Source organism: Sinohyriopsis cumingii, chromosome 12, assembly GCF_028554795.1.
Source record: "Sinohyriopsis cumingii isolate HCF-2022 chromosome 12, ASM2855479v2, whole genome shotgun sequence".
Classification (NCBI taxonomy): Eukaryota; Metazoa; Mollusca; class Bivalvia; order Unionida; family Unionidae; genus Sinohyriopsis; species Sinohyriopsis cumingii.
In genome coordinates, this window is record NC_142972.1 from 131052 (window position 1) to 152377 (window position 21326).

The 21326-nt window shown below is 32.9% G+C and overlaps 1 protein-coding gene across 1 annotated transcript in view; it reads left to right on the top strand.

Annotated features, from left to right (window-relative positions):
• LOC149785895 (acetyl-CoA acetyltransferase, mitochondrial-like) overlaps window positions 1–21326 on the top strand; it is a 78093-nt gene that overhangs the window by 16940 nt on the left and 39827 nt on the right. Inside the window, exons 2-5 of the mRNA XM_089976104.1 lie at window positions 13294–13347; window positions 14323–14440; window positions 18838–18933; window positions 19430–19530. Coding sequence (XP_089832230.1) covers window positions 13294–13347; window positions 14323–14440; window positions 18838–18933; window positions 19430–19530 — 369 coding nt within the window. The remainder of the gene's footprint in view (window positions 1–13293; window positions 13348–14322; window positions 14441–18837; window positions 18934–19429; window positions 19531–21326) is intronic.

The window sequence follows — 21326 nt, forward strand, 5'->3', positions numbered from 1 at the left end:
GATACAACTCATAGTTAGATATGCACTCACTACTGAAATAATTTGCATGGGTTTGATACAACTCATAGTTAGATATGCACTACTTACTGAAATAATTTGCATGGGTTTGATATAACTCATAGTTAGATATGCACTCACTACTGAAATAATTTGCATGGGTTTGATACAACTCATAGTTAGATATGCACTACTTACTGAAATAATTTGCATGGGTTTGATAGAACTCATAATTAGATATGCACTCACTACTGAAATAATTTGCAATGGTTTGATACAACTCATAGTTAGATATGCACTACTTACTGAAATAATTTGCATGGGTTTGATACAACTCATAGTTAGATATGCACTCACTACTGAAATAATTTGCATGGGTTTGATACAACTCATAGTTAGATATGCACTACTTGCTGAAATAATTTGCATGGGTTTGATATAACTCATAGTTAGATATGCACTACTTGCTGAAATAATTTGCATGGGTTTGATATAACTCATAGTTAGATATGCACTCACTACTGAAATAATTTGCATGGGTTTGATATAACTCATAGTTAGATATGCACTCACTACTGAAATAATTTGCATGGGTTTGATATAACTCATAGTTAGATATGCACTCACTACTGAAATAATTTGCATGGGTTTGATATAACTCATAGTTAGATATGCACTACTTACTGAAATAATTTGAATGGGTTTGATATAACTCATTGTAAGATATGCACTCACTACTGAAATAATTTGCATGGGTTTGATATAACTCATAGTTAGATATGCACTCACTACTGGAATAATTTGCATGGGTTTGATACGACTCATAGTTAGATATGCACTACTTACTAAAATAATTTGCATGGGTTTGATATAACTCATAGTTAGATATGCACTCACTACTGGAATAATTTGCATGGGTTTGATACAACTCATAGTTAGATATGCACTACTTACTAAAATAATTTGCATGGGTTTGATACAACTCATAGTTAGATATGCACTACTTACTGAAATAATTTGCATGGGTTTGATACAACTCATAGTTAGATATGCACTCACTACTGAAATAATTTGCATGGGTTTGATACAACTCATAGTTAGATATGCACTCACTGCTGAAATAATTTGCATGGGTTTGATACAACTCATAGTTAGATATGCACTACTTAATGAAATAATTTGAATGGGTTTGATATAACTCATTGTAAGATATGCACTCACTACTGAAATAATTTGCATGGGTTTGATATAACTCATAGTTAGATATGCACTCACTACTGGAATAATTTGCATGGGTTTGATACGACTCATAGTTAGATATGCACTACTTACTAAAATAATTTGCATGGGTTTGATATAACTCATAGTTAGATATGCACTCACTACTGGAATAATTTGCATGGGTTTGATACAACTCATAGTTAGATATGCACTACTTACTAAAATAATTTGCATGGGTTTGATACAACTCATAGTTAGATATGCACTACTTACTGAAATAATTTGCATGGGTTTGATACAACTCATAGTTAGATATGCACTCACTACTGAAATAATTTGCATGGGTTTGATACAACTCATAGTTAGATATGCACTCACTACTGAAATAATTTGCATGGGTTTGATACAACTCATAGTTAGATATGCACTACTTACTGAAATAATTTGCATGGGTTTGATATAACTCATAGTTAGATATGCACTCACTACTGAAATAATTTGCATGGGTTTGATATAACTCATAGTTAGATATGCACTCACTACTGAAATAATTTGCATGGGTTTGATATAACTCATAGTTAGATATGCACTCACTACTGAAATAATTTGCATGGGTTTGATACAACTCATAGTTAGATATGCACTCACTACTGAAATAATTTGCATGGGTTTGATATAACTCATAGTTAGATATGCACTACTTACTGAAATAATTTGCATGGGTTTGATACAACTCATAGTTAGATATGCACTCACTACTGAAATAATTTGCATGGGTTTGATACAACTCATAGTTAGATATGCACTACTTACTGAAATAATTTGCATGGGTTTGATATAACTCATAGTTAGATATGCACTCACTACTGAAATAATTTGCATGGGTTTGATACAACTCATAGTTAGATATGCACTACTTACTGAAATAATTTGCATGGGTTTGATACAACTCATAGTTAGATATGCACTCACTACTGAAATAATTTGCATGGGTTTGATACAACTCATAGTTAGATATGCACTACTTACTGAAATAATTTGCATGGGTTTGATATAACTCATAGTTAGATATGCACTCACTAATGAAATAATTTGCATGGGTTTGATATAACTCATAGTTAGATATGCACTCACTACTGAAATAATTTGCATGGGTTTGATACAACTCATAGTTAGATATGCACTCACTACTGAAATAATTTGCATGGGTTTGATATAACTCATAGTTAGATATGCACTACTTACTGAAATAATTTGCATGGGTTTGATACAACTCATAGTTAGATATGCACTACTTACTGAAATAATTTGCATGGGTTTGATATAACTCATAGTTAGATATGCACTCACTACTGAAATAATTTGCATGGGTTTGATACAACTCATAGTTAGATATGCACTACTTACTGAAATAATTTGCATGGGTTTGATACAACTCATAGTTAGATATGCACTCACTACTGAAATAATTTGCATGGGTTTGATACAACTCATAGTTAGATATGCACTACTTACTGAAATAATTTGCATGTGTTTGATACAACTCATAGTTAGATATGCACTCACTACTGAAATAATTTGCATGGGTTTGATACAACTCATAGTTAGATATGCACTACTTGCTGAAATAATTTGCATGGGTTTGATATAACTCATAGTTAGATATGCACTACTTGCTGAAATAATTTGCATGGGTTTGATATAACTCATAGTTAGATATGCACTCACTACTGAAATAATTTGCATGGGTTTGTTACAACTCATAGTTAGATATGCACTCACTACTGAAATAATTTGCATGGGTTTGATACAACTCATAGTTAGATATGCACTACTTACTGAAATAATTTGCATGGGTTTGTTATAACTCATAGTTAGATATGCACTACTTACTGAAATAATTTGCATGGGTTTGTTATAACTCATAGTTAGATATGCACTACTTACTGAAATAATTTGAATGGGTTTGGTATAACTCATAGTTAGATATGCACTACTTACTGAAATAATTTGCATGGGTTTGATACAACTCATAGTTAGATATTCACTCACTACTGAAATAATTTGCATGGGTTTGATAGAACTCATAGTTAGATATGCACTACTTGCTGAAATAATTTGCATGGGTTTGATATAACTCATAGTTAGATATGCACTCACTACTGAAATAATTTGCATGGGTTTGATACAACTCATAGTTAGATATGCACTCACTACTGAAATAATTTGCATGGGTTTGATACAACTCATTGTAAGATATGCACTACTTACTGAAATAATTTGCATGGGTTTGATATAACTCATAGTTAGATATGCACTACTTACTGAAATAATTTGCATGGGTTTGATACAACTCATAGTTAGATATGCACTCACTACTGAAATAATTTGCATGGGTTTGATACAACTCATAGTTAGATATGCACTACTTACTGAAATAATTTGCATGGGTTTGATATAACTCATAGTTAGATATGCACTCACTACTGAAATAATTTGCATGGGTTTGATATAACTCATAGTTAGATATGCACTCACTACTGAAATAATTTGCATGGGTTTGATACAACTCATAGTTAGATATGCACTCACTACTGAAATAATTTGCATGGGTTTGATATAACTCATAGTTAGATATGCACTACTTACTGAAATAATTTGCATGGGTTTGATACAACTCATAGTTAGATATGCACTCACTACTGAAATAATTTGCATGGGTTTGATACAACTCATACTTAGATATGCACTACTTACTGAAATAATTTGCATGGGTTTGATACAACTCATAGTTAGATATGCACTCACTACTGAAATAATTTGCATGGGTTTGATACAACTCATAGTTAGATATGCACTACTTACTGAAATAATTTGCATGGGTTTGATATAACTCATAGTTAGATATGCACTCACTACTGAAATAATTTGCATGGGTTTGATATAACTCATAGTTAGATCTGCACTCACTACTGAAATAATTTGCATGGGTTTGATACAACTCATAGTTAGATATGCACTCACTACTGAAATAATTTGCATGGGTTTGATATAACTCATAGTTAGATATGCACTACTTACTGAAATAATTTGCATGGGTTTGATACAACTCATAGTTAGATATGCACTACTTACTGAAATAATTTGCATGGGTTTGATATAACTCATAGTTAGATATGCACTCACTACTGAAATAATTTGCATGGGTTTGATACAACTCATAGTTAGATATGCACTACTTACTGAAATAATTTGCATGGGTTTGATACAACTCATAGTTAGATATGCACTCACTACTGAAATAATTTGCATGGGTTTGATACAACTCATAGTTAGATATGCACTACTTACTGAAATAATTTGCATGGGTTTGATACAACTCATAGTTAGATATGCACTCACTACTGAAATAATTTGCATGGGTTTGATACAACTCATAGTTAGATATGCACTACTTGCTGAAATAATTTGCATGGGTTTGATATAACTCATAGTTAGATATGCACTACTTGCTGAAATAATTTGCATGGGTTTGATATAACTCATAGTTAGATATGCACTCACTACTGAAATAATTTGCATGGGTTTGTTACAACTCATAGTTAGATATGCACTCACTACTGAAATAATTTGCATGGGTTTGATACAACTCATAGTTAGATATGCACTACTTACTGAAATAATTTGCATGGGTTTGTTATAACTCATAGTTAGATATGCACTACTTACTGAAATAATTTGCATGGGTTTGTTATAACTCATAGTTAGATATGCACTACTTACTGAAATAATTTGAATGGGTTTGGTATAACTCATAGTTAGATATGCACTACTTACTGAAATAATTTGCATGGGTTTGATACAACTCATAGTTAGATATGCACTCACTACTGAAATAATTTGCATGGGTTTGATAGAACTCATAGTTAGATATGCACTACTTGCTGAAATAATTTGCATGGGTTTGATATAACTCATAGTTAGATATGCACTCACTACTGAAATAATTTGCATGGGTTTGATACAACTCATAGTTAGATATGCACTCACTACTGAAATAATTTGCATGGGTTTGATACAACTCATTGTAAGATATGCACTACTTACTGAAATAATTTGCATGGGTTTGATATAACTCATAGTTAGATATGCACTACTTACTGAAATAATTTGCATGGGTTTGATACAACTCATAGTTAGATATGCACTCACTACTGAAATAATTTGCATGGGTTTGATACAACTCATAGTTAGATATGCACTACTTACTGAAATAATTTGCATGGGTTTGATATAACTCATAGTTAGATATGCACTCACTACTGAAATAATTTGCATGGGTTTGATATAACTCATCGTTAGATATGCACTCACTACTGAAATAATTTGCATGGGTTTGATACAACTCATAGTTAGATATGCACTCACTACTGAAATAATTTGCATGGGTTTGATATAACTCATAGTTAGATATGCACTCACTACTGAAATAATTTGCATGGGTTTGATACAACTCATAGTTAGATATGCACTCACTACTGAAATAATTTGCATGGGTTTGATATAACTCATAGTTAGATATGCACTACTTACTGAAATAATTTGCATGGGTTTGATACAACTCATAGTTAGATATGCACTCACTACTGAAATAATTTGCATGGGTTTGATACAACTCATAGTTAGATATGCACTACTTACTGAAATAATTTGCATGGGTTTGATATAACTCATAGTTAGATATGCACTCACTACTGAAATAATTTGCATGGGTTTGATACAACTCATAGTTAGATATGCACTACTTACTGAAATAATTTGCATGGGTTTGATGCAACTCATAGTTAGATATGCACTCACTACTGAAATAATTTGCATGGGTTTGATACAACTCATAGTTAGATATGCACTACTTACTGAAATAATTTGCATGGGTTTGATATAACTCATAGTTAGATATGCACTCACTACTGAAATAATTTGCATGGGTTTGATATAACTCATAGTTAGATATGCACTCACTACTGAAATAATTTGCATGGGTTTGATACAACTCATAGTTAGATATGCACTCACTACTGAAATAATTTGCATGGGTTTGATATAACTCATAGTTAGATATGCACTACTTACTGAAATAATTTGCATGGGTTTGATACAACTCATAGTTAGATATGCACTACTTACTGAAATAATTTGCATGGGTTTGATATAACTCATAGTTAGATATGCACTCACTACTGAAATAATTTGCATGGGTTTGATACAACTCATAGTTAGATATGCACTACTTACTGAAATAATTTGCATGGGTTTGATACAACTCATAGTTAGATATGCACTCACTACTGAAATAATTTGCATGGGTTTGATACAACTCATAGTTAGATATGCACTACTTACTGAAATAATTTGCATGGGTTTGATACAACTCATAGTTAGATATGCACTCACTACTGAAATAATTTGCATGGGTTTGATACAACTCATAGTTAGATATGCACTACTTGCTGAAATAATTTGCATGGGTTTGATATAACTCATAGTTAGATATGCACTACTTGCTGAAATAATTTGCATGGGTTTGATATAACTCATAGTTAGATATGCACTCACTACTGAAATAATTTGCATGGGTTTGTTACAACTCATAGTTAGATATGCACTCACTACTGAAATAATTTGCATGGGTTTGATACAACTCATAGTTAGATATGCACTACTTACTGAAATAATTTGCATGGGTTTGTTATAACTCATAGTTAGATATGCACTACTTACTGAAATAATTTGCATGGGTTTGTTATAACTCATAGTTAGATATGCACTACTTACTGAAATAATTTGAATGGGTTTGGTATAACTCATAGTTAGATATGCACTACTTACTGAAATAATTTGCATGGGTTTGATACAACTCATAGTTAGATATGCACTCACTACTGAAATAATTTGCATGGGTTTGATAGAACTCATAGTTAGATATGCACTACTTGCTGAAATAATTTGCATGGGTTTGATATAACTCATAGTTAGATATGCACTCACTACTGAAATAATTTGCATGGGTTTGATACAACTCATAGTTAGATATGCACTCACTACTGAAATAATTTGCATGGGTTTGATACAACTCATTGTAAGATATGCACTACTTACTGAAATAATTTGCATGGGTTTGATATAACTCATAGTTAGATATGCACTACTTACTGAAATAATTTGCATGGGTTTGATACAACTCATAGTTAGATATGCACTCACTACTGAAATAATTTGCATGGGTTTGATACAACTCATAGTTAGATATGCACTACTTACTGAAATAATTTGCATGGGTTTGATATAACTCATAGTTAGATATGCACTCACTACTGAAATAATTTGCATGGGTTTGATATAACTCATAGTTAGATATGCACTCACTACTGAAATAATTTGCATGGGTTTGATACAACTCATAGTTAGATATGCACTCACTACTGAAATAATTTGCATGGGTTTGATATAACTCATAGTTAGATATGCACTACTTACTGAAATAATTTGCATGGGTTTGATACAACTCATAGTTAGATATGCACTCACTACTGAAATAATTTGCATGGGTTTGATACAACTCATAGTTAGATATGCACTACTTACTGAAATAATTTGCATGGGTTTGATATAAGTCATAGTTAGATATGCACTCACTACTGAAATAATTTGCATGGGTTTGATACAACTCATAGTTAGATATGCACTACTTACTGAAATAATTTGCATGGGTTTGATACAACTCATAGTTAGATATGCACTCACTACTGAAATAATTTGCATGGGTTTGATACAACTCATAGTTAGATATGCACTACTTACTGAAATAATTTGCATGGGTTTGATACAACTCATAGTTAGATATGCACTCACTACTGAAATAATTTGCATGGGTTTGATACAACTCATAGTTAGATATGCACTACTTGCTGAAATAATTTGCATGGGTTTGATATAACTCATAGTTTGATATGCACTACTTGCTGAAATAATTTGCATGGGTTTGATATAACTCATAGTTAGATATGCACTCACTACTGAAATAATTTGCATGGGTTTGTTACAACTCATAGTTAGATATGCACTCACTACTGAAATAATTTGCATGGGTTTGATACAACTCATAGTTAGATATGCACTACTTACTGAAATAATTTGCATGGGTTTGTTATAACTCATAGTTAGATATGCACTACTTACTGAAATAATTTGCATGGGTTTGTTATAACTCATAGTTAGATATGCACTACTTACTGAAATAATTTGAATGGGTTTGGTATAACTCATAGTTAGATATGCACTACTTACTGAAATAATTTGCATGGGTTTGATATAACTCATAGTTAGATATGCACTCACTACTGAAATAATTTGCATGGGTTTGATAGAACTCATAGTTAGATATGCACTACTTGCTGAAATAATTTGCATGGGTTTGATATAACTCATAGTTAGATATGCACTCCCTACTGAAATAATTTGCATGGGTTTGTTACAACTCATAGTTAGATATGCACTCACTACTGAAATAATTTGCATGGGTTTGATACAACTCATAGTTAGATATGCACTACTTACTGAAATAATTTGCATGGGTTTGTTATAACTCATAGTTAGATATGCACTACTTACTGAAATAATTTGCATGGGTTTGTTATAACTCATAGTTAGATATGCACTACTTACTGAAATAATTTGAATGGGTTTGGTATAACTCATAGTTAGATATGCACTACTTACTGAAATAATTTGCATGGGTTTGATACAACTCATAGTTAGATATGCACTCACTACTGAAATAATTTGCATGGGTTTGATACAACTCATAGTTAGATATGCACTACTTACTGAAATAATTTGCATGGGTTTGTTATAACTCATAGTTAGATATGCACTACTTACTGAAATAATTTGCATGGGTTTGTTATAACTCATAGTTAGATATGCACTACTTACTGAAATAATTTGAATGGGTTTGGTATAACTCATAGTTAGATATGCACTACTTACTGAAATAATTTGCATGGGTTTGATATAACTCATAGTTAGATATGCACTACTTACTGAAATAATTTGCATGGGTTTGATACAACTCATAGTTAGATATGCACTACTTATTGAAATAATTTGCATGGGTTTGTTATAACTCATAGTTAGATATGCACTGCTTACTGAAATAATTTGAATGGGTTTGGTATAACTCATAGTTAGATATGCACTACTTACTGAAATAATTTGCATGGGTTTGATACAACTCATAGCTAGATATGAACTCACTACTGAAATAATTTGCATGGGTTTGATACAACTCATAGTTAGATATGCACTACTTACTGAAATAATTTGCATGGGTTTGTTATAACTCATAGTTAGATATGCACTACTTACTGAAATAATTTGCATGGGTTTGTTATAACTCATAGTTAGATATGCACTACTTACTGAAATAATTTGAATGTGTTTGGTATAACTCATAGTTAGATATGCTCTACTTACTGAAATAATTTGCATGGGTTTGATATAACTCATAGTTAGATATGCACTACTTACTGAAATAATTTGAATGGGTTTGATATAACTCATAGTTAGATATGCACTACTTACTGAAATAATTTGAATGGGTTTGATACAACTCATAGTTAGATATGCACTACTTACTGAAATAATTTGCATGGGTTTGATATAACTCATAGTTAGATATGCACTCACTACTGAAATAATTTGCATGGGTTTGATACAACTCATAGTTAGATATGCACTACTTACTGAAATAATTTGCATGGGTTTGATATAACTCATAGTTAGATATGCACTCACTACTGAAATAATTTGCATGGGTTTGATATAACTCATAGTTAGATATGCACTACTTACTGAAATAATTTGCATGGGTTTGATATAACTCATAGTTAGATATGCACTCACTACTGAAATAATTTGAATGGGTTTGATATAACTCATAGTTAGATATGCACTACTTACTGAAATAATTTGCATGGGTTTGATATAACTCATAGTTAGATATGCACTCACTACTGAAATAATTTGCATGGGTTTGATATAACTCATAGTTAGATATGCACTCACTACTGAAATAATTTGCATGGGTTTGATACAACTCATAGTTAGATATGCACTCACTACTGAAATAATTTGCATGGGTTTGATATAACTCATAGTTAGATATGCACTCACTACTGAAATAATTTGCATGGGTTTGATACAACTCATAGTTAGATATGCACTCACTACTGAAATAATTTGCATGGGTTTGATACAACTCATTGTAAGATATGCACTACTTACTGAAATAATTTGCATGGGTTTGATACAACTCATAGTTAGATATGCACTCACTACTGAAATAATTTGCATGGGTTTGATACAACTCATAGTTAGATATGCACTACTTACTGAAATAATTTGAATGGGTTTGATATAACTCATAGTTAGATATGCACTACTTACTGAAATAATTTGAATGGGTTTGATACAACTCATAGTTAGATATGCACTAGTTACTGAAATAATTTGAATGGGTTTGATATAACTCATAGTTAGATATGCACTACTTACTGAAATAATTTGAATGGGTTTGATATAACTCATAGTTAGATATGCACTACTTACTGAAATAATTTGAATGGGTTTGATATAACTCATAGTTAGATATGCACTACTTACTGAGATAATCTTCATGGGTTTAATATAACTCATTCTTAGATATGCACTCACTACTGAAATAATTTGAATGGGTTTGATATAACTCATAGTTAGATATGCACTACTTACTGAAATAATTTGAATGGGTTTGATATAACTCATAGTTAGATATGCACTACTTACTGAAATAATCTTCATGGGTTTAATATAACTCATTCTTAGATATGCACTCACTACTGAAATAATTTGCATGGGTTTGATACAACTCATTGTTAGATATGCACTCACTATTGAAATAATTTGCATGGGTTTGATACAACTCATAGATATGCACTCACTACTGAAATAATTTGCATGGGTTTGATATAACTCATAGTTAGATATGCACTCACTACTGAAATAATTTGCATGGGTTTGATATAACTCATAGTTAGATATGCACTCACTACTGAAATAATTTGCATGGGTTTGATATAACTCATAGTTAGATATGCACTCACTACTGAAATAATTTGCATGGGTTTGATATAACTCATAGTTAGATATGCACTACTTACTGAAATAATTTGCATGGGTTTGATATAACTCATAGATATGCACTCACTACTGAAATAATTTGCATGGGTTTGATATAACTCATAGTTAGATATGCACTACTTACTGAAATAATTTGCATGGGTTTGGTATAACTCATAGTTAGATATGCACTACTTACTGAAATAATTTGCATGGGTTTGGTATAACTCATAGATATGCACTCACTACTGAAATAATTTGCATGGGTTTGATATAACTCATAGTTAGATATGCACTCACTACTGAAATAATTTGCATGGGTTTGATATAACTCAGTTAGATATGCACTACTTACTGAAATAATTTGCATGGGTTTGGTATAACTCATAGTTAGATATGCACTACTTACTGAAATAATTTGCATGGGTTTGGTATAACTCATAGATATGCACTCACTACTGAAATAATTTGCATGGGTTTGGTATAACTCATAGTTAGATATGCACTACTTACTGTATAACTCATTGTAAGATATGCACTCACTACTGAAATAGCTTGCATGGGTTTGATACAACTCATAGTTAGATATGCACTACTTACTGAAATAATTTGCATGGGTTTGTTATAACTCATTGTTATATATGCACTACTTACTGAAATAATTTGCATGGGTTTGGTATAACTCATAGATATGCACTCACTACTGAAATAATTTGCATGGGTTTGGTATAACTCATAGTTAGATATGCACTACTTACTGAAATAATTTGCATGGGTTTGGTATAACTCATAGATATGCACTCACTACTGAAATAATTTGCATGGGTTTGGTATAACTCATAGATATGCACTCACTACTGAAATAATTTGCATGGGTTTGATACAACTCATAGTTAGACATGCACTTCTTACTGAAATAATTTGCATGGGTTTGTTATAACTCATTGTTAGATAGGCACAATGAAATAATTTGCATGTGTTTGATATAACTCAGAGTAAATTTTAAGCAGACCATGATTAGTGAACTGTGCCCTTATTAAATGATGCTTTCTAGTCTGTGTCCAGCAGGCACATAGAAATGTTAAGAAACCCTAATGAGCATCTCTAGCACTGTTACATACTGTGAAATCCATACTGGTCATAACATTAATTTGTTTGTGTGTTTGTTAGTTTTATTTTTCATAGACCAGAAGAGCTTATGAGATGGCCTGTTGTCAATCATCCACCATGTGTTTGTCAGTTTGCCAGTCTGATAGATAGTATGACCAACACGATAACCATTTAAAAATATTATTACTACTTGCACTAAAAGGACAGTCATTTAAGCTGGATGTTTCAACCAGAAGACTAATTATGATATCAAGTTGATTTCTGATTAAAATTGGTGTAGATCTGACCTCAAATATGGATGGCCACATTGGACATATTGAAATCATGTCACTAATTCTCCTGAATGGATGGTCATCTCAGCATGGGATTTTCACTGAAATTCTTAAAATGGTGTCTAGTTTGTCCTGAATGAAAATGGTGCCAATCATAAATTCAGTATGCATGTGGCTAATTTGAAAATCTTATCACTTGGTAATATCAGGGATAGTTTTTGATACTCATTAGTTAAAAAGAAGATATGGATTTATCTTGGATTCTTTTCAACAGCAGAGCATCAGTCCCATCAAGGGATCATTGCTAAAAAGTTTATGGTCAGAAAAATTGTAGGGTTTGCAGGTAAAACATACGGTGAAAACAGAGTTTTTTTTTTCTTCTTCTTTTGGGTCTTATTTATGAGTAAAATTAATACACAGATTATACAGCATATTTAGAATAAAATAAATGCACACTCTTTATATATCTTTGCAGACCAAATCAGGGTTGAAACTCCTGCGACATTTCACTAAAATTGCTGGTCTGAATGTAAGTATATCAGTGTCTATTGCAGTTCTTTTTTCATTTTATTTAGCATTTTATGCCTCATTACAGTTATAGTTATATATTAAAAGTACTTGCTTTAATTAGTAACCTAGTAGTTCGAGTATCTGCGTCAGATGTGGGAGGTCGCGGGTTTGAACCATGGCTGAATCATACCAAAAACTTATAAAAATGGAAGTAACAGTTGCCTCGCTAGGTGCTCAGGATTAAGAGGTAAGTGTTCGGCCTGGTTTCAGGATAATGTGCCTGGGTGAGAAATGATGCCTCATGTCTGCAGCATGATGCCCCAGTGTTAGGCATCACTATAAACTGCTACACTGCAGACATTGTAGTGATATGACTGAAATTTTGTTAAAGCAACGTTAAAAATCCAAATTACACACACATAGATACACAGACAGACAGACACATACCCACACACACTACAATCCATAGAGTTAGTAATAAAGAAGAGAAATTATTTTCGCATAATGACCTTAGACCACATACCATGACCAAAATTTGTGGAGGATCTGCACTTGGAGTATTAAAGAGACCAATTGATTAGGAAGAGCAAGGGTCAAGGTCATTGTGTGGTTTTTAAAAATGGGTTTTCTGAATATTTTTTGTTCTAATGTAAGTTCCTTGAATAAATTTTATGGATGGCTTGTACTTAGGGTAATAAAGAAATATGGATTTTGGGGTCATAAAGCCAGAAGTGACAGTCGTGGTAAATTTAATAAGAAGATAATAGTTTCTGTAAATTAAGTTTTGTTCAGGGTTTACATTGACAAATGGTTGAGGTTTTTGAAATCCATTATTCAGTTATGTCCAGAGGTAGCCATTCCCCACTCATGCATACATAGAGAACTATTAAATACTGGGTGGATGTATGATGATGTGCTTTTAATGATATTCTGTTTTACTTTTGGAATGAATGTTTATTAAAATGGCATCTTAATGTCTTGCTGTTATTTTCAGGAAGTTGTTATTGTCAGTGCAGTTAGAACACCCATAGGGAGTTTTCTTGGGAGCCTGGCCACAATTCCCGCAACACAGTTAGGTTCCAGTGTGATCAAAGAGGCTGTTAGTCAAGCAGGTAAAGCACAGTTAAGCTAATAATCACTAGCAATTTTACTTAATGTCCTAAATTCTTGGTCACATGATTGATAACTTGAAATCATTGATTATATTTCTACTACTCTTCATTTCTGTAATTTTTCTTTTACATTAAAAGTTGTTGCTATATTTTATTTTTGTGCTTTCCTTAAATTTTCATTGGGCAGCACTGCATAAAAGGCCATTATACTTAATTCATATTCACTTGAAAAAGTAATAAAACAATGTACATAGAGCTAACTGTGTGGATCTGTTAAATGACTAAACCGGTTTCTTCTTCAATACATTTCTGAATCATAATAAACTTTAGGAGTGTCATATCAAAAGATACATTAGGAGTACCATATCTAAATACATTAGGAATATCATATCTAAATATTTTAGGAGTATCATATATAAATACATTAGGAGTATCATATCTAAATATATTAGGAGTACCATATCTAAATACATTAGGAGTATCATATCTAAATACATTAGGAGTACCATATCTAAATACATTAGGAGTATCATATCAATAGATACATTAGGAGTACCATATCTAAAAAAATTAGGAGTATCATATCAAAAGATACATCATGAATACTGTATCAAAATATGTTAGGAATACAATTTCAGAATATGTATGGAGAACCATATAACATGTTAGGAGTACCATATCAATATATACATTAGGAATACAATATCAAACTATATGGTGGACTACAATATCAAAATACATTTGTAGTACCATATCAAGATATGTTAGGAGTACATTAAAAAATGTTATGAGTACTATATCCATATCAAAATACATTGGGAGTACCATATCAAATTATGTTAGGATTACCATATCAAAATATACAGTAGGAGTACCATAACAAAATATCTTAGGAATACATCAAATGATGTAATAATTACTATATTCATGTCAAAATTCATTAGGATTTCCATATCAAAATACATTGAGAGTACCATATAAAAATATGTTAGGAGTACATCAAACAGTGGCATTAGGACTACCATATCAAAATACATTGGGAGTACCATATCAAAATATCTTAGGAATACATCAAATGATGTAATAATTACTATATTCATGTCAAAATTCATTAGGATTACCATATAAAGATATGTTAGGAGTACATCAAAAAATGTTGTTGTTGTGCGGTTTAATGCCATTTTTCAGCACACGATAGACTATGCATGGTGGCCAGTATTACTGTTGGAGGAAGAACCCAGGAAAACCTCAGGAAGAACCACTGACCCACAAGAAGCTACTGGCAAGCTTTCTCATGTACCCACATTAGCTGAATCCTAGACTCGAACCCACTCAGACAGATGTGAGATGGCAGTGATCCATAACGGAGAGAGCTTTAGACCACTCAGCCACTTGGGGCCCCCCTTAAAAAAATGTTATGAGTACTATATCAATATCAAAATACATTGGGAGTACCATATCAGAATATGTTAGGAGTACCATATCAAAATATCTTAGGAATACATCAATTGATGTAATAATTACTATATTCATGACAAAATTCATTAGGAGTACTATATCAAAATATGTTAGGAGTACCATATCAAAATATGTTAAGATTACCATCTCAAAATATGTTAGGAGAACCTTAACAATATATGTTAGGAGACCTTCCACCACCTCACAAATCCAACCTTATCCAACAGAAGAAGATGTTAATGTGTTTTGGCTTGTTTTAGCATTGAAGTATTAAGACCAGGCTTCGACTTTAGCTATCTGATCAACTCATATGCCATCGCCACACAAGCTGAAACAACCATGCATTCAAATTGGCCATCCTAACCCAGAAGTGATTAGCCTGCATGTCTGGCTTATATCAAACAAGCCTACAGAAGAAACATTTCATATTTCTGTAAACAAGTGGGGACAGAATTGATTGGGCAAAAAGGCCCATGACGTGAAAGTCTATGAGGAGAAATGGAGGTTTCTTCCAGCATTGATAGCAGAAAGTCTATGAGGAGAAATGGAGGTTTCTTCCAGCATTGATAGCAGAAAGTCTGTGAGGTGAAATGGAGGTTTCTTCCAGCACTGATAGCAGAAAGCATTGATAGCAGAAAGTCTATGAGGAGAAATAGATGTTTCTTCCAGCATTGATAGCAGAAAGTCTATGAGGAGAAATGGAGGTTTCTTCCAGCATTGATAGCAGAAAGTCTATGAGGAGAAATATATGTTTCTTCCAGCATTGATAGCAGAAATATTACTGTATTTAAAGCCTCTCTACCTCAAATTATTAACTTCAATGTTTGTCTTTTTTTGAGGATAACAAATTAGCTCTCATCACTGTCAAAGGCTCTCTCATCACTGTCAGAGGCTAATATTCAATGATTTCTGACATGTTTTACCATGAATGAAGACCTCTTTAACCTTCTAGCCAGTTTTAACTTGTCACAACTAAAGGCTTTGGTCTATGTCCAAAATGAACTTAGGTTTTGATGTGGTTGAACAAGTCAGCATACAAACAACTGCCCAATACAAACCACTGCCCAATACTAACCACTTCCCAATACAACCCACAGCCCAAAGCCTCACACTGTCCTCATTAGGCAGAATGAGTGAAGTTCAAGCCTTTTTGGTTGACATGAACTTTTTGCAGTGCCAGCACAGTGGTTCATTTTATCCCATGATGTTCTTTCAAGAACTGGTGCCCATCCATGGGAAATATTTTGAAACCATTATTTTCAATAGACCCATTACCAAAAACTTGAGCCTCTCCAGGGGAAATCTGTCTTTCATTTTGAAACCATTTTTTTCAGCAGACCCATTTCAAGAGCTGGCTTCCATACAGGGGAAATGTTTTTTATTTTAAAACCATTTTTCTATAAAAGAACCTTCTTTGCAAAGGCAGTCTGTTGATGTGGTACCTGAAATGCACTGAACCATTCAGAAAGGTGAGATTTCACTTGCTCTTGCCATTCAGAAAGGTGAGATTTCATTGCCATTGAGAGAAGGATTTGAGTTGTTCATTCTGCCTATAAAGAACAAATAAGTATCTTTACATTTTGGCTCATGGGGTCAGGGGCGTCACTACCAGCATGGCATTCAAGTGAAATTGCTCAGACCAGCAGTATTCAAGACTGAGATAGAGGTCAGGTTCTGCATTTGAAAGTTTTCTTCTCAAAAGGGTAGGACTTGTCTCAGCAGTTTTCCATGTTTCTCAACAGCTTTTTAACGACATTCTTTTTCTACTGGATCTGAGGGAATTGTCCCTTGAAGATATTTTCATGTTTTCATCAATTTCTGCTTTGAGACTCAAAGCATTTTATTTTAGGAGACCAGATCTAGGGCAAACTATGGGGTAAGAGGATGTAACTCTATCCACCTCTTACCAGTTTTCCTAACATTATAAAGTCGGCTAACATATTTGAAAAAGAAACCAATTTTCAATAATACTTTCCAGATCATAATACAGGCATTCCCTCTCAATCCATCCCCTCAGTTGTACCATTTGTACCCCTCATTTGTACCATTTGTACCCCTCAGTTGTACCCTTATACCAGTTGTACACCTCATTTGTACCATTTGTACCCCTCAGTTGTACCCTTGGAAGAGCATGCTCTTCTGCTAAAGTAGCTGTTATGACTGTATGGTCTTAACAAATAGGTAACAAGAAAGAGTAAAACCAGCAAGTTTTGTATAATTATAATTGAAACATGTAATTTATTTCCCTAAGATACAAAGTGGAAGAATTAAAAATAAGTTATAGTATTTTGAATGAATTCCTAGAGTCCTGACTGTTCTAGCATTTTCAGAAGTTTGGAGTAATCCAAATGAGTTCCAGAGGTGTTCCAAACAACTGTCTATTGTAATGATGAATCAGCATTACAGAAGAATCACTGTTCTAACCCCAAAATGTCTTTAAATGAATTCATAGTAATTCTGTACAGCTATTATATATCCATATAGTCTTTAAATGAATGTTAGAGCACTGCAATATATATATATATATATATATATATATATATATATATACACACACACACACACACAACACAAATCATATGGCAAATAACAAGCCTTTCAAGTGCACTGGATCCAGCAAGGGATAACGTGTGTCAGGGATTGGTTAAGATAAATGCAATAAACTGACAATGAACAGTGCGAAACTAGTATCTAGCTAGCCTGAGCACTTTTGACTCTTTAATGAGTCGTTTTCAAAGGCAAAAACAAACAAATAAAACAGAAAAACAGTTATGTTTGCGAAACGTTACATGGCTGTTTCTACAGGAATTCAACCATATATACACACACACACACACAGCTTGATAAATGATGGGATTTGGCACCAATCCATGAAATGTATTATTTTCAGGTAAGTATCATTAAAGAAACATATTTTACTTCAAAAATTGGTTTTACAGGTATTGAACCAAAGGCTGTCAATGAAGTGTACATGGGCAATGTGCTGCAGGGCAGTGAGGGACAGGCACCTTGCAGGCAAGCCACACTGGGAGCAGGTACGTGGACATTACACAGTTGATTAGTTACCAGATATCTACTCTTTCGTACAGTATTTGACCACTTAATATTTTAGTTAATAAAGAAAATTGTAATTGAAGTTATTCAAAAGATGGTGAAATAATAACAGACCTTAATTTGTACATACATACATGCATTCAAGCATGCATACTTACATGCAGGCAGACAAAACTACAACATTTTTTTGTTCCAAGTCTGTGAAAATAACATTTATATACCATATCAACTGTGCTCCTTCCCCTAAATATATAAAACACAAGTGCAATTTTGTATCTGTTATGTGCCTTATCTTTATTTCTGTCCATATATCTATTTCATGGAACATTGAATTCAGAGCAGATTAAAATTTATGACAGTTTTATTCCTTGCATGGATGGCAGTGAAAACACCTAAATTGTTCTAGTCTGTGCATGCCTTCCAAAAGTGTGCAATATTAATATGCTATATCCATGTTGAATACATTCTTACAATCAGGTTTGCCTAAGGAGACTCCAACCACAACCATAAACAAGGTGTGTGCCTCTGGTATGAAGTCCATAATGCTGGCAGCACAGAGCTTGATGTGTGGACATCAGGTACACAGTTATCTCCCTTTATTATCATCCCATTTTACTTTTCCTCTCTTTCTTGTTAATAAGAAGCTGCTTTGTTATCATAATCAAATATATTGAATAATAAAGCTGCAATTTTTTAAAAAAATATTCTGCAAAGTTTTTTCTTTCATATTTACTGCAGTCTGATGATTGGGTGATTAATAATCAGTTGTACATTTGTCTTCTAGAACATTTGTATTGCCTGAATGAATGAATGAAATTTCTAAAATCTCTTTGTTCATTGACTCATATAACATTTTTACTGCCTGAATGAATGAATGAAATTTCTAAAATCTCTTTGTTCATTGACTCATATAACATTTTTTTTACCTGAATGAATGAAATTTCGAAAATATCTTTGTTGATTGACTTGCTTTTTTCTAATTGGTGGTGAAATTTGAGTAACTTTACTCAGATTTGTACCAGTTATGAATACATACCAAATTTTCATAGTAGCTCAACATAGCATGTCAATATTGTAAGTAGAATAGTGTTACATTTTATAACCATCCAACAGAAGTTGAAGGGTATTTTAGTTTACTCTCATCCATCTATGTAGGTGGGTACATGTCCATTTTGGTTTCCAGATGTTAAGTTCTAGTTAATAGATTTCAGTAGAACGTGTTAAATTCTTTTCCCTTAGCTCAAGGAAGAATCCTGTTGATTTTGGGGTTTTTAGTTCCAGCGTTAAGGTTGTTGTTGCTAAATAATGATCTTGCCTTTGTCATTTTCAGAAAATAGCCCAAGTTCTGCTTGATAGATTTTAACAGAACTTGGTAGATATATCCACTTTAGTCCAACAAAGAACCCTTATGATTCTGGGATCAGTAGCTCAGAGGTCAAAGTTGCTGTTGCTAAATATAGAGATTATGTCTAGATGATAAGACAATTCTAGTGAACAGAATTAACTCCAACTTGGTATCTGTTTTCCCCTTAGCCCCTGGTCAACCTCAGTTGAGTTGGGTGTCAGTAGCTCCAAGGTCAAGGTCACTGGTACTAAAAATAGATAGTGTCAATGCATTTTCATTTCCAGATGATGACTTAAATTCTAGTGAATAAATTTCAACCAAGATTGGTATTTGTGTTCCTATAGCCTAAACTCAGTAACTCCATGACCAAGGTCACTGTTGCATTTTGCCATTTGTGTTTAATTTCTGGAAGATAATTCAGGTTCTAGTATATAGAATTCATTGCAATGTTGTACATATTTTTCCCTAAGCCCTTAGACCAGAGCCTCTGCCTTCAAGAGCACCAGTTTCTTGTCCTGGAATTTGAGGTTTCAAAACTTGGTCTACAGCTTCTTATTCACTGGACTAGGTTCATTTTTGGAATCCTTGAGAGAGCCCTGTTGATTTTGATGCCAATAACTCCAAGGTCAAGGTCACTGTTGCTAAAAAAAAAAATTTCCTATATGTGGATGATAACAGGTTCTAGTTAAGATATTTCAATGCAGTATAGTGTACACATTTTTCTTTGACTGGAAAACCAGTAACATCAAGGTCAAGGTGACTTGAAAATTAGATGTTGCCTATGTATTATTTGTGGCAGATAACTTACATTTAAGGATAACAGAATTCAGTTTAGTGCATTTATTAATCTTAGTTGCATGAGCAGTTCCGTAACTCCAAGCTCATTTACTGAAAATTCATTTTCTCATTGCATTTGATTTCTAGACAATAACTTAAGCAATACACAATGCATTTTAAACTTGTATACATGCATTCTTCTCTGTCCATGAAAGACCTTTGTTGATTTGGGAGTGTGAACTATCAAGGTCA